Source organism: Vigna radiata, chromosome 11 (genome assembly GCF_000741045.1).
Source record: "Vigna radiata var. radiata cultivar VC1973A chromosome 11, Vradiata_ver6, whole genome shotgun sequence".
Lineage (NCBI taxonomy): Eukaryota > Viridiplantae > Streptophyta > Magnoliopsida > Fabales > Fabaceae > Vigna > Vigna radiata.
Window position 1 is genome coordinate 8,862,253 of NC_028361.1, and position 14,169 is coordinate 8,876,421.

The 14,169-nt window shown below is 34.8% G+C and overlaps 3 protein-coding genes across 5 annotated transcripts in view; 1 reads left to right on the forward strand and 2 right to left on the reverse strand.

Annotated features, from left to right (window-relative positions):
- The first annotated feature begins 869 nt into the window (after window positions 1–869).
- LOC106777055 (dihydroneopterin aldolase 2) lies at window positions 870–2,535 on the forward strand. Its single transcript, XM_014664562.2, has 3 exons — window positions 870–1,101; window positions 1,889–2,090; window positions 2,234–2,535. The coding sequence occupies exons 2-3, from the start codon at window positions 1,894–1,896 to the stop codon at window positions 2,433–2,435; spliced, it is 399 nt and encodes a 132-aa protein (XP_014520048.1). The 5' UTR covers window positions 870–1,101; window positions 1,889–1,893; the 3' UTR covers window positions 2,436–2,535.
- Window positions 2,536–4,496: 1,961 nt separating this feature from the next.
- Window positions 4,497–6,343, reverse strand: LOC106778014 (UDP-glucosyl transferase 73B2-like). The gene has a single exon (XM_014665893.2). The coding sequence runs from the start codon at window positions 6,068–6,070 to the stop codon at window positions 4,595–4,597; it is 1,476 nt and encodes a 491-aa protein (XP_014521379.1). The 5' UTR covers window positions 6,071–6,343; the 3' UTR covers window positions 4,497–4,594.
- A 142-nt stretch (window positions 6,344–6,485) lies between these two features.
- The window catches only part of LOC106778016 (protein LOW PSII ACCUMULATION 3, chloroplastic), a 9,833-nt gene continuing 2,149 nt past the window's right edge, over window positions 6,486–14,169 (reverse strand). Inside the window, exons 2-11 of one of the 3 annotated variants that reach the window (XM_014665894.2) lie at window positions 9,538–9,959; window positions 9,221–9,403; window positions 8,906–8,953; window positions 8,755–8,794; window positions 8,552–8,652; window positions 7,908–8,100; window positions 7,735–7,833; window positions 7,430–7,547; window positions 7,056–7,199; window positions 6,486–6,683 (exon numbers count right to left, since the gene is read on the reverse strand). In XM_014665894.2, the coding sequence (XP_014521380.1) occupies window positions 7,076–7,199; window positions 7,430–7,547; window positions 7,735–7,833; window positions 7,908–8,100; window positions 8,552–8,652; window positions 8,755–8,794; window positions 8,906–8,953; window positions 9,221–9,403; window positions 9,538–9,606 (975 nt within the window). In that variant the 5' untranslated portion in view covers window positions 9,607–9,959 and the 3' untranslated portion in view covers window positions 6,486–6,683; window positions 7,056–7,075. Of the gene's footprint in view, window positions 7,200–7,429; window positions 7,548–7,734; window positions 7,834–7,907; window positions 8,101–8,551; window positions 8,653–8,754; window positions 8,795–8,905; window positions 8,954–9,220; window positions 9,404–9,537; window positions 9,960–14,169 lie in introns of all 3 variants that reach the window. The other 2 variants (XM_014665895.2, XM_022775989.1) reach the window with 2 other exon arrangements.

Sequence of the window (14,169 nt, forward strand, 5' to 3'; positions counted from 1 at the left end):
TCAGAAAAATTCTCATTCTCAGGCTTCCCTGCAAGTGCCACACCAGAAGAAATTAGAATAGGGCACCTCCAAATGCAACCTGCTTCACACCCCATGCCACCCTAATGCTCTTTCCTCCATCATTAACCCCTCACCACTGCTTAAAAATGGATGAAGATAAAGAGGAAATGTCTGGCTCTGATCCTAATTCTGGGCACACGTTCATATGGATTCATCTCTATAATGGCAGGAGGTGCATGCCTTGTGGCGTATTCACCTTCTTCGTCTTCTCCAGGCAACTTCATGTTTTTCATCAACCACTTCCTTCTTCATCGTCCACTTNCCATCAACCTTATATTTTATGTTTTGTCAACTGGGAATTATTTTTAAGAAGAGGGGCATTTCGGACAAAAGCTATTCCATCCCTCCAAATCTCTTCACGTATGCGGNTGAGTGAATAGTACACTAATCCCGCAATTCCCTTCAATTCATTGCTCTCAATTCACGTCAAAGGAACACATTTTATTTTTAATTCATCGCTTGCAAATTCTCGTGAACAGGGAATTCAGCGCAAAGGAACACAGCATAAATAACTAAATGGAAAATGATATTTTAACACTAATTTTTTGACATAATTTTAACACTTAGACCATTTCAAATTTAAAAAAACTGAAATAATGACATATTTGAAAGAGAAAAATCAAAGTTTCTTTTTCAATTTGAAATCGTTCAACCACGTTTTGATACGTGTATAATATCAAATAGTATCAAAAGAATCAGTGTTAAAATATCATTTTCCTAACTAAATTATTTCTAATTCCTACTTTAAAAATCAATTAAAAAAATTTATACTATAAATAATATAATATATATGTTTTCGGTGCATGGCAGCATTTCAAGTGCATTAATATCCACTTGGTGAGACACTAAACTGAGGCACCGAGAAGGATCACTTTCCTCTCCACCCAACCTCGCACAGAGGAGAGATCGCGACGGCGACTGACCGAGACGGCGAGCGAGTGCGAACTACGGCGAGGGAAGGACAGTGGCGCGACGCAGTTGAGAAGAAGGAACGAAGAAGGGGCTGAATAAGAACAAGAGTGAACCCTAACCCCTTAATCGGTGAGTTTTCTTCACTCTGGCGATTCCAAACGACTTCGTTTTGGGTTTTAAAATTTTTTCTCTTCAAACTCGCCAAATTTGTTTCGCATGGATAAAACAGAATTTGAAACCTGGAAAACTAGACATTGTGGAATGAATAAATTGTTTCGACTTTTACGAAGTTAAATTTCTATTTACTTGAAACAAGTAACCTGAAATGACACATACAGAACTGCAACAAAGATGCCTTTAGCCCTTTATTCTACTCACCATAATGATGTTATCTGTATGGATTTTTATTTTAGTTATTTCAATTAAAACTATATGCTTTTGGTATTTTTGGTTTGGCTGGAAGAAAATCTCTAGGAAGTTTTTTTTTTTTTTTGAGTTTATGTTTCTGTTTGGTTGTATAAAATTCAGATAAAAGACCTTTTCAGTACTTAACCTGTATTTCGCTAATAGCAGAGAGGTGCTAAACGATGACAAATTGTGTTTTTATTACATACTTGTGTTGTTAAGAGACACATTCTTGACTCGAATGTACATGGTGTACATGTATATGATACTGAGCAAGTCAATGTTCTATATTTCCATCTTGATTATGAGCTAAAACATTTTCTGTTGAGCAATTCAATGTACATATTCTATACTTTAGTTTTGTTGTTGCTTTGGTTTACTGCTGCCTTGACATACATGGTTACTATTTGCTTATTATATGAATCAGTATGAGATAGTTTAACTAAGGACTATTTAGTTTCATTTTTAAAATAAAATACGCCTTTATATTTCTATTTGCTGATTGTTTTAGCTAAAATGGAATCTAATGCACTGCCATGTGGAGACAAACTCGTACTGAGGGGATTGTCATTCCATGGTTTTCATGGAGCAAAGCCAGAAGAAAGGAAACTGGGCCAGAAGTTCGTGGTAGATATAGATGCTTGGATGGATCTCGCAACTGCTGGCAAAACTGATCACTTATCTGATACAGTTAGTTACACAGCAATATATGAGTGAGCGGCCAACAAATTTAGAACGTCTTGGTTCTGCTTTCGTCATTTGATTGCATGAACTTCTAGTGGCACTCTTCGTATTGGTTAATGTCTTAATTTAGTAGCTGTAATCTTATTAACATGTCAATAATTTTGTGATGCAGTATAGTTAAGGAAGTTCTTGAAGGGTCACCTCACAACCTTCTGGAATCAGTGGCCCAAAAAATTGCAATAACTACTCTGACAAATCATAAAGAAATTTTTGCTGTTCGAGTGAAGGTTGAAAAGCCTCATGTGGCAGTTCAAGGTCCAGTTGATTACTTAGGCGTTGAGATTCATAGACGGAGAAGCGATTTGTCAGGCTAAACTTTTATATTTGTTTTGGTTCCACTCTAATATTTTCAAGATCTATTTGACGCAAAAGTAATATAACTCTTTCCCTTGGCCATTAATTTTTTCTCTATCATGAGTCGGTCTTGCTGATAAAATTAGAAGTTAAAAAGTTAGGCATACAAAATAAACTATAAAGATAATTTGGTCTCTCCAAAACAAAAAGACATTCCCGAGAGTTATAGTTGCCTAAGTATTGCTTTTCTCATCTTCCAAAATTTAGACATCCATTATAATATAGTCATCGTTCATGTTTGGTATGTCAGGAAGAAATGCTTATGATAGTTTCTCAATTTTCATCCTGTTTAGGATCTAACAGTCGTCATGCCCTGGTTGTATCCTACCTCCACCCAAGGTTTGGAGCAAATTAGGCAGAAGCAGTTATTGGTGACCAGATCCTTATTTGGACCCATGTGAAGTGCTCCTTTTATATATTTGACTTGTCATATATTTACTTTTATCCGAGGCATATCTTATTATTAAACCGGAAACTGTGATGAAACCCTAAATTATGGTTACATCGAGTGTATTGGAAGAACACCAATCCGAGTTAAATCCGTCAATCAATTTATAGAAAAAAAAATGCACTCATCTTTAATGTTATTTTATGTAAAGGAACATAAATAATGCCACAGTAGACACAGAATACTGAATAGTGTAACCAACACTTCAGTTAAGACTTAGGAGATTCTTAAAATAAGCACTTTCTAATTCCTTAAAAAGATATCATTTACGTATCTGCATTCTAACCGAAGAAATTTATTAATATTCTTGCATTAAAATATTTTGAGATGATTACTCAACGAATTTTTTTTCTCATTAAAAATTGATTGTTAAATAGATTATGAATGGTCAATCTACAAATTGTTCAAGAGAGTTGGGGAAGGGGGAGAGAAGAGTACACTTGGATACAATATCATTTGTCACTATGTCATTAGGCAAGAAGTATTGTATTTATGCATTTCACCCTTTAGAAACCAAAAATATAATTAACAACTAATATATATATATATATATATATATATATATATATATATATATATATATATATATATATATATATGGGGATTGATTTTTCAGTTGATACATTTTAACAAAGTGTACTAAATTTTAGGTTACAAAAATATCTTTATTTAAAAAAAACATACTTTAAATATAAGGATACTTTAGTAATTTTAAAATTTAATTTAAATAAAAAATAAAAAAGGTAGTTATTCATTAATTGGTTTTTAAAATAAAAAATAAAAAGAAAAGTAGTTATTTTCCACTGCTTAAGGGATATTTTTAATTATAATATTTTTAAATAGATATAATTTTTATAGTTATGTTTGTTTTTTTAAAAATGGGTGGATCATATTCATAAGCAACATATTTTCCATGATTTAAAGGTATCTTTTGATATTTTTATTTCCATGACTTTAAAGAACCCGTCTGGGTTTATAAAACTCATCTGGTTTTATAGAATCCGTATGGGTTTATAGAACTTGTCTGGGTTTATAGAATCTAGATTTATAAAACCCGGTTAAAAAAACAACTACCTTTTATTTTATTTTTTATTTTAAAAAATAACTACCTTTTAAAAAGTATATAATAAAAGCTAATAACTTCTCTCGTACACGTGGACAAATCAGAATTTTTCATAACTACATTTTATTTTTTATTTTAAATTAAATTTTAAAATTATTAAAATACCTTTAGATTTAAAGTTAGCTTTCTTTTTCAACAAGAACATTTTTGTAACCTAAACTTGAAGTGTACCAACTGAAAAACTATCTTAGCAAACTCATATATATATATATATATATATATATATATTATGTACTATGTGATCACTTTTCTTAATGTAAAAATATTGTTTTCTTCAATTGTGGAAAAGATTTATTTTAATCATGATATATCTGGAAAAGAGTTTTATTTTTATTAGGTTTATGAAATTAATTTTTCTCAATCTATTTAGTTCAATTTTATTTATTTCTTATTTTCCTTATCCATTTGCACTTTAATTTGTATAAATTATCTGCACAGTAACATTCTCTGTTCAAAAGATAACATTTATTTGTGAAAAGAACATCATCACTTTTCATTATTTAAATCTGATAGTCAGTTCTTCAATTGAGTAGAAAGAACATATGGGCTTAGCAATGGACGCCTGAATGCTTGATATGGTGAATAAAATCATCTAAAGTCTCCAGTGAACTTCTAGGAAACCTATGCTGAAACTTGGCACTTAGAATCTCAGCATTTGTCTTCATCCCTTTATCGGCCATCAACTTCTTTATTCCCCTCACAATATCATCTTTGGTTATCTTCTCCGACATATCATCGGTCACCATGTAACCCAGCTTAAGATGAGACACCACCAACTTGGCATTATGGTATTGGTCACCCCTTATGGGCCACGCCAACAACGGAACCCCACGTCCAAGACCCTCCACCGTCGAGTTCCATCCACAATGAGACAAAAACCCACCCGTTGAAGGATGACTCAGTATCAACAACTGTGGTGCCCACCCACGTATTATCATACCCCTATTCCCAAAATACCCTTCTTCACTACCTCCAATACTTGAACTGCCCTGAATCACCCGTATGAATGCTTCTTCAGATGACTCCAGGGCTCCACCGAGTTCTTCCATCTCCTCCGAGGTGGGACCCACCTCTGTACCAAATGACACATACAGAACCGACCCATGTGCCTTTGAATCTAACCACTGGGTCACTTCTTCTTCGGTGACGCTGAACCGGCGGTTCGGCCGGACGTCACGGTCTAAGAGAGCGGAAGCGGTCGAGTTCCAATACTGCTCTGGTAAAAGTGGGCCAACACCCCAGACCGGTTTTTCAATATGATTTGTTATGTATTTAATAAATGTACGCTCCAGATCATCACACGTGTTGATGATCACCGCGCTGCTTTCTCGAACATCATCCAGCCACGGTGGCGGTTCCTCCAGTTTAGGTGGTCCCTTCCCCGGCGGCGGGGGAAACCCGAATCCCCCGCCGTGGTTCGGTGGTCCCTTTCCTGGAGGCGGAGGAAACCTGGTTGCTCCTCCGTAATGCAGTGATGCACCGATCGGCGGCGGAGGATGAAGATGTTGAGGTCGTCGTTTAAGGTCCGAATGCGTAATTGCCATGTTTTCGGGCAACCCGGGAAGTAAACGGGTCTCGCCGGGTTCAAGATTTAAAGGTTGGGCTTTCCAGGTGGCGAGTTCCATGGCAGCGGAGCAGGCGGCGGAGGTGAAGAAGGCTACCATGGGGATATGGAATTTTGTGAAAACGGGGGCGGAGCAGGAGCTCATCATGATGTCAACGATGGCGCAAACGGGTCGGGTGGGGTTGTTGGCGAGGATGCGTTCGAGGTCCGGGGCTAGGTCGTGGTGGGGTGGCGGTGGAGGTGGTGACGGGAACTGGGCGATTCGAATGAGAGGGTGTTGAAGGAGGGAAGAGGGAAGAGAAGTGTTAATGGTGGAAGGGATGATGAGGGTGATGTTAACGTTTCTTGATGTTAAACGGTTACATAGCTCAATGCAGGGAAAAAGATGGCCTTGTCCCCAAAAGGGCACTATGCAAATTTCAAAAGACATTGTTTTGTGACTGAACAAGTATAGTTGCATTGTTGTGGGTAAGTCTGAGAATTGTGTTTTATACTAAGAGGAAGAAGAAAGAAGAAGCTATATAACTGAAGGTCAAAATTAAGCCTAATGAATGGAATGTAGTGATGATGAGTCATGTTTCTTTACTTGCTGGTATGAATTTATTTGTCACAAAGCATAAACATTTCATATTTTCATTTGACTGTTAGGTAATGTCAAATGCAATTGTGAATGAAGGAACGTGTATTCTTGAAAGAGCTTTGCATTGGATGAGAAATGCTTTCTTTTATTGTAAATAAAAGCCTGCAATAACGATATTCAAATCCTTGTATATAGTCTTTCTCGTTTTAAACGAAGTTAGAGCACTACCTAGATTCTTTTTATCGTAAATGACTTTTATGTAGAAGATTTTACAAACGAAAAAGGTCATGTGTGTAATTCTATCAGCAAAAAAAAAAATCGAACAAAAAGAATTTTCATTCTGCTGTCGGACAAGTAGCAAATTGCCACTCATTGACACCACTTTTGTGCTAGAAAACGCCATTACTTTGATCCCCAACTTCAATACTTCGTTAATCAAATGGCAAGTGCTGAGTTCCTTCTAAATTTCTGCAGAACAGCTTGAGACCAACCCCTGTTGCTCATCACATAAGTAACTTAATAAATTATGTGAACATAAAAATCTTTGTATCCACAATATTTTTTCTCATCAATCTTCCTCAAACCAAAAAGTAGGAGACTAGTTTTATAGACATTAAAGGGAAAAAGTTCGTTGACGCCAAGTGGTAGATGAAAGAGATTGATGTTATGATGTAGCAAGAAGAAAGAGATCCAGATCAGTAGGAGTTTGTACTCTTAAGGGTGTCAACGAATCAGCACTGTTGAATTAATGCCAATGTAGTTTCTTGTCTATAAGACATACATTAAGACAATATTGTAGCTCCAGAAAAGACACCATAGTGATTGCACTATGTTATATGTTAAGTAGGAAACTAAAATTGCTTACCATTACTGTTTCCTGATATATTATGCAGATGGAAGAATCTCAAGAGCAACTTCCTTGAGGGATGGCATACTATTCTGCTCGTGCAGACAAACATATTTCCTAGGCCCAACTCTTCTCAGGACCTTCCAGGGTCCTGGATAACACCTGAGCAAAATGTAGTAAAAACACAACATATAAGTCGTACATGCACCCAAAGATAAAAAGTTAAGTTTCATCATTACAAGCACTTATGCAGTTATTAAACCAAAGTCTAGCTACAGACAGAAATTCCATTCTTTCTGCAAGCAATATATAAAAAATTTCTCAGATTACCACAATATTAAGTATGGCCTTTTAACATATTAGACCAAGTGAAGTTAATTTAGCTAGCGCACCTAAAAAGTGTTCCTCCATTGCGGCCCTTGAAGTTATGAATGTAATACACGGTTTCCATCATAGGTAGAAAGGTCTTCGTGAGTGCACCAAGCTTTGGGTAGAAGAATGGTGGATAATCTTCATCAAATCAAGGATAAATACTATCTGAAAAAGCCAAGAACACTACAGAAATTCTAAGGTTATAGAAGTTGATTTCTCAAAATCACATCTTTGATACTATTTATGAAAGAAAATAAACTCTTAAAATGGAGTATAGGAGCAGGTAGATTCATATTAGAAAGCAGTACAATTTGGAAAAGGATACATCCAGATCTTATGCGATCAAGTTCTCCATTGAAAATAATCAGTTTTCGTTCTGTGTTCAAGACTGCCTCTTTATAAAGTTCTTCAACAACAAGTATCTCTGAAATACAAAGAACTCTGATCAGGAAACTCACATTGTTCATATAAACAACGACAAAGGACATTTGGATCTACCATTGACATTAAAATATGGATAGGCAACCAAGAAAAGTTCATCTTCTGTCTTCACTCTGTCTGACATTTTCACTTTCTCAACAAATCCAAAATCTTCAAAAAATGAAGGCTTGGTCAAATAGTCCAACTTTAAAGAAGATCCACTAAACACTGATTGTCTAGCAAAGTCAACTTCATTAGCCTCTGGGAAAAACTGATCATTACAAGTTTATGCATCAATTTCATTTAGGAATGAGGAAACTGAATATTGACACTAAAATCTTTCACACAGCCATCTCTACAAAACAACACACTTTTGTAGACAAACACGTATGAAGAAAGGGAAGACAACATATAAGCAAGAAAATTACAACTACTTGGTCCAATCAAACTACTCATAATTCCCCATGGAATCAAATCATGGCAACTGGGTGATTGAAATTTATATGCACTGGAGTTAGCAAGAGACTTGAAACTAAATGTAAACTTGGTTATATTGTACTATTAAAAACACTTTTTTTTAACCAACATCAACTTTCAAGTAAAGTGAAAGAAATGCAAGGAGAACAGAACCATTTTTTACATAAGGAAGGATTTTAAATTTTCATCCAGAAAGACATGGCAGGGGCACAAAGAAGAACAAATCCTTAAACCAAGAAGATTACTATTCTTGTTCGTGTGACTTTCTCTGGAATAATGAAGCGGTCACAAAATTCCCGAATCAATTGCATGCTCTCAGTCATTTCAATTCCACCTTCCCCATCACCTGTGATGTACTGAGTGAGATGAATCATTTTATATATTGATTAAATAAAACAACAACAAAACATGACTCCAACCAAAATTATGATACTGAAGTATGCAGCACCTGGCACAGACCCGAGTCCAGCTGTGGGAAACTCAATTTCCTGTATAAGATTCTTTCATTACAGGCTTTATAATAAATCAGCTCCTCATTTTTTCTGTGTTGTAACTTTTGTTCTCGATTCCTAATAAAATTACTATAAAAAGTTACTCACCATTAGCTGTCTGTTATCCTTCATAGCCAAATTTACAGCTACTTTTGCCTGATTCAATAACAAAGACACCGATTTTAATGTTCAATACTCAATCAACATCTGTATCTGAGTCTACAGAACAAATTTCTACAAGTCCCACCTTTTTATTTTATAAATTTGTTGGTTCAGTGAATCTTACTTACACTGTTGCGCAATTCACTATTGCATGTAATATAATCAATTAACCAAATCACCAGAACATTGGTTCATCAATATCACAGCTTAATGTAGCAACGAATAAAAATTGATGCAAAGTGAGAACCATGAAATGCCTACTTGTTCCAGAAGCTCAGAGTAATCAGCAGGGAAAGGTGCATCAGTTTCAACAGAGGCATTTCCATCTCTCGATGCAGAACATGTTGATAATTTTCGGTTTCTGGGTGTCACTGAAGAAGCCGTAAATCCTCTAATTCTGATGATCCCATCATAATTCAGGGAAAAAGTTTCCAACTTGGCACTCTATAGATTCAGAAAAGCAATTGGGTACAAGATAGTGGTAGGGAATTTTGGAGAAAAATTTTAAGCAAATTAAACTTTCTGTTGTTATAAATTTTGTGGCAATTGGGTGAAAGTGTTGTTGAACAATATCTTACCGTTGAAGTTGGAAGAGAAGGGGATGCAAAGGGAGAATTAGAGAGAATCATGGAACTGGATAAAACCATTTTCAACCTGAACCTCTCATGCAAAGAGAGATGCCAACAAGTATAATATTCATAACATAAATCAATTTTTGTGAAATATTCAAAAGTCTTATTCACACTCCATTAATTTTTATATGTTACTATAATTTCTTACTAAAATTGCTTTAAGTCCCTTTATAGAAGACACTGATAGTGTTATTTTTCAGCAAAAAATAATTTTTCTTTTCAGTTTATGGGTTGAAGCTTGATTATAATTAAGGATTATAGAACGGGTCAGCCCAACCTAAGCCATGGTGGTCACTTTTCTTGTTAATTCTTTCCAACAGCATCATCTTCTACATTGTCATCACCCCAATTGCATCTCCTCCACCTCTCTAATTCCATACAATACAATCCATAACAAAGAACAATTAGCAAAGTATTGTGTGCAAAATTAAGTTCAGTCAATAATTTTACTAAAGTCCCAAAAGTCATTCTTCATCATTTTCACTCTTCTATCTTTATTATTATTGTCTTCATCATCTTCAATGAAATTAAATTAAAGAAAAAAATTAGGATATAGAAAATTGTGTATGAAAAGTATAAAAAAAATTAATGACATTTTATAATAGACAATTTATCATCACAAAAATCATGCTTTCAACTAACTAGAAGTACAAATAATTTTCTTTACATATTTTCTGATAAAAGACAATTTTTATATTTAGTAAGAGTCATGAAACCAATGTTAAATGTTGATTCAAATACTACAAATGATTTTCTTTTACATATTGATAAAAGACAATTTTTATACTTAGTAAGAGTCATGAAACCAATGTTGAATGTTGATTCAAATACTACAAATAATTTTCTTTACATATTACATATTTTCTGATAAAAGACAACTTTTATACTTAGTAAGAGTCATGAAACCAACATTGAATGTTGATTCAAAGACGACTTTAGTAATGAGGATGCTTGACAAGTTCCTATAGCCATAAAAAAAGATTTAAAAAATGTTGATGGTTACTCTTCCACCATTCAAGAACATCTATATGTTCTGAAAAATCAATATCCAATGTGACTCATCCAAATATATATTGTTGATTCTTTTCCATTGTAGTTGCTAGTTGAAATTTACGTTTTTTTAATTCCTAACTTGATAAAAAAAAAGTTTATTTATATGAATAATAATAATTAAATTAGAACAAAATAAATAACTTACATCAAATGGGCTTGGCTGCATCGAAGATAAAAGTAAGAGATCACTTTGCTTATGTTTTAGAGTATTTGAAGTTGAAGTTTTGAAAGTATTGAGAGAATAACATGTATAGTTTTTCCTTTATTTTCCCTAACTTTACTTCCAACAAAGAGAACAATATTATTGGGATCAATTCTTGGGTCTAAAATTGCCCAAATGCAAGAACAATATTATATTCTTTCTAATATTTATCAAACTTTACAATCATCTTTTCAACCATATTTCTTATAATTTCATCTCCATCTCTTACACTTTCCATTATAAGGCATTGAATTTTCCAAACATGGAAAAAGTGAAGTTAAATGTAAGATAACTTGAGTAAAAATCAAATTTTTAATTTCATGACAAGAAAATAGTAATTTTTTTTTTGCTCTTTTTCATGTCTCCTCTAATGGGTAATACTTGTAATTCTCATCAAATAAGCATAAACTTACAAATATTTGTTGGTATTTAAATGCACTTTGAAGCATTAAAAAAAGTTGAGTTCCATTTTTGTAAGAACATCTAGATGTCATTCACTTGATGCATCAATGTCTTCTATTTGTTGAAGGTATTTTTTAAATTTAATCATTCTACTTTCAGAACTCCTATATCATACTTGATACTCTCTAATCTGATCTAAAACATTATCAAGTACCTCCAACCCTTTTTGTACAATCAAGTTTAAAATGTGACTATAACAACACACATGAAAGAACTCACCATCACAAATAAATAAATTTTGTAAAATGAGTTGAATTTTTAAACTTTTTACCAATACATCATTGGTAGAAACATTATCTAAGGTGACCATATTTTCTTTTCAATTTCCCAATCGTGTAAAAATTCATTTATCTTATTAGACAACTCAAATCCAGTATGAAATGGAGGAAAATCATAAAAGCTGAGAATTTTGATACTCAACTTTCAATTTAAATAAACATAATGCACAGTTAAATTTATATAACCCTTAGTATAGTTAAATTTAGGTTTAAATACCTTTTTAGTCCCCAAGTTGGAGGCTAAATTTCTGTTTTGTACCCGCTTTTAAAAATGATGTAATTTGGTTCCTAAGTTACTAATTTTGGTGTTATTAAGTCCCTTCTGTTAAATTGATAGAAACGGCGTTAACTTCACATTACGTGGCACTGCAGTCTTTTTCTCTCTCTGCTGCTTTTCCTGATACTTCTTTCTCTCTCTTCTATTTCTCTCTCCATTATAACTTCCTTTCACCTTCTTCTCTCTCTTCTGTTTCTCTCTCTCTGGTCGTTAAAGATGCACTGAAACATTTATCAAATGTTTCTCTCTCTCTCTCTCTTCTCCTTCTTTTCCACCCTTTTTCTCTCTTTATGCGATTCTCTCAACTCCCAAGTCCCACTTTTTCATCGAATTCCACACCTTTGACCCCATATCCCACACCTGGCGCATCCTTCCTCGCCACCGGCATCTCTGCCACCTCCTCCTCCGCCACCCCTCCTTCCTCTCCTGTAGTCTCTCCATCGTCTCTCCATCTAGTCCGTTAGTGTCGCCGACCGCCTTATCCTCCTCTACGCCACAACGCACAATCTCTCCCCCGCCCTGCCAAGACACTTCATATTCCACCCCCTCTTTGGCACCTGGTCATTCGGGCCCATGCTCGCCACACCGCGATGCTGGTACTGCTGACAGTACACTAGAGGCTTTGTTCAAATTTAAACGATGATAATTAGAGCGGGATTGAAATTCCCCAACTCTGTAGTTTTGAGTTTATTGTATTTTTTGTATTTTTATTTCCTTTTCCCCTTGCGGCTGTGGGAAGCTAGAAGGAATCATGATTTGCTCTCACTCGGCTTATGCATGGGGCTGTCTTTATGAATGCATGCACTGATAGCCTGGCGTAATCATCAGTGGAATAAATGGTGATAAGATTATTGACGTAGAATGGGAAAAGTGGATTCGTTGACTTGGAAACGTTGGGAGTTGTTCTTGTTCCTAGGAGTGAAAAGAACTTTCTGTAGTTTGTATTCTCAGACCATGGACGTAGAATTTTTTTGTACGTGTTTTTCTGTGCCTTTCCTTTCTGGTCAGGGGGATATTTACTTTCTTCATACTACTTTAAATGAAGACGAAAATTGATGTTGTTTCCTAACCCAAGTTGTTCTCTGTCCATCTCTTAATGATTTATTATTATTATTATTATTATTATTATTATTATTTATGTGTCTGTTCCCTCCTTCTGGTTGATAGAAACTTTATCAATGAAGGGGTTGACGTTGAATTGCATGGATCGTAAGTCCGAGGCATACAAATTGGTTCGCCAAGGATTGAAGATTGGTTGCCTTTGATTTTGTACCATTTATACTGTCAAAGTTTGTAATGTGATTCAAGGTTTCTATTTTTTTCTGGTGCAGAATGACCTTAAAAGTCATGTTTGCTGGCATGTTTATGGTCTCCTTTATGGGTCACACAAAGAGGCCATAAAAACTTTTAAAACATTTGACCTTATCAATGAAGGGGTTGATCTTAAATTTTCTCAAACTTAGAAAGTTTTAAAACATTTGACAAATGTTTCAGTGCGTGAGGGAAAAAGGTGAAAGAAAGTTATAATGGAGAGAGAGAAATAGAAGAGAGAGAAAGAAGTATCAGGAAAAGCAGCTGTCGCAACTGGAAAAATCACGACGGGATGACGACGATCAGAAAGAAATTTATAATTTGAAAAATATATTTTGGAGTCGCCACCATAGTTTATTCTGGAAAACTACGGAAAAACCATAAAATAAGGTAAGGTCTGCGAAAACCGAAATTCGGGTTCGGGAGTCGGTTACGTGTGGGGAAGGTATTAGCACCCCCACAACGCCTGCCCTAAGGCAGTACCTTTAATTAAATACGCGAAATAAGATGTGGTTTGCAAAATGTTTAACTATCCCAAAGGCAACAATATAAAGAAACAAAAATATTTTTTTAGTTTTTTGGGCCCGACAAGGATTGACCTTGCTCCTACGTATTCTCAGTCATACTGAGAAATCAGGGTTACGTAGTTCTTTCCGAAAGATTGATTGTTTGAAGATGTTTTTAGTTTTTGAAGATTTTATATTTTTTGTATTTTTTATATAGAAAGAGAAAAGGTTTTTAGCACAAGGCCTACGCGAGCGGTCGCACGTGTGCTTAAACCCTTTCAAAACATTTTTATTTGATTTTTAAATTTTTTAAAGGAAAAGGGAAAAGGTTTTCAGCACAAGGCCTACGCGAGCGGTCGCACGTGTGCTTAAACCCTTTCAAAATATTTTATTGATTTTGAATTTTTAAAAGAAAAGGGAAAAGGTTTTTAGCACAAGGCCTACGCGAGCGGTCGCACGTGTGCTTAAACCTTTTCAAAATATTTTTGT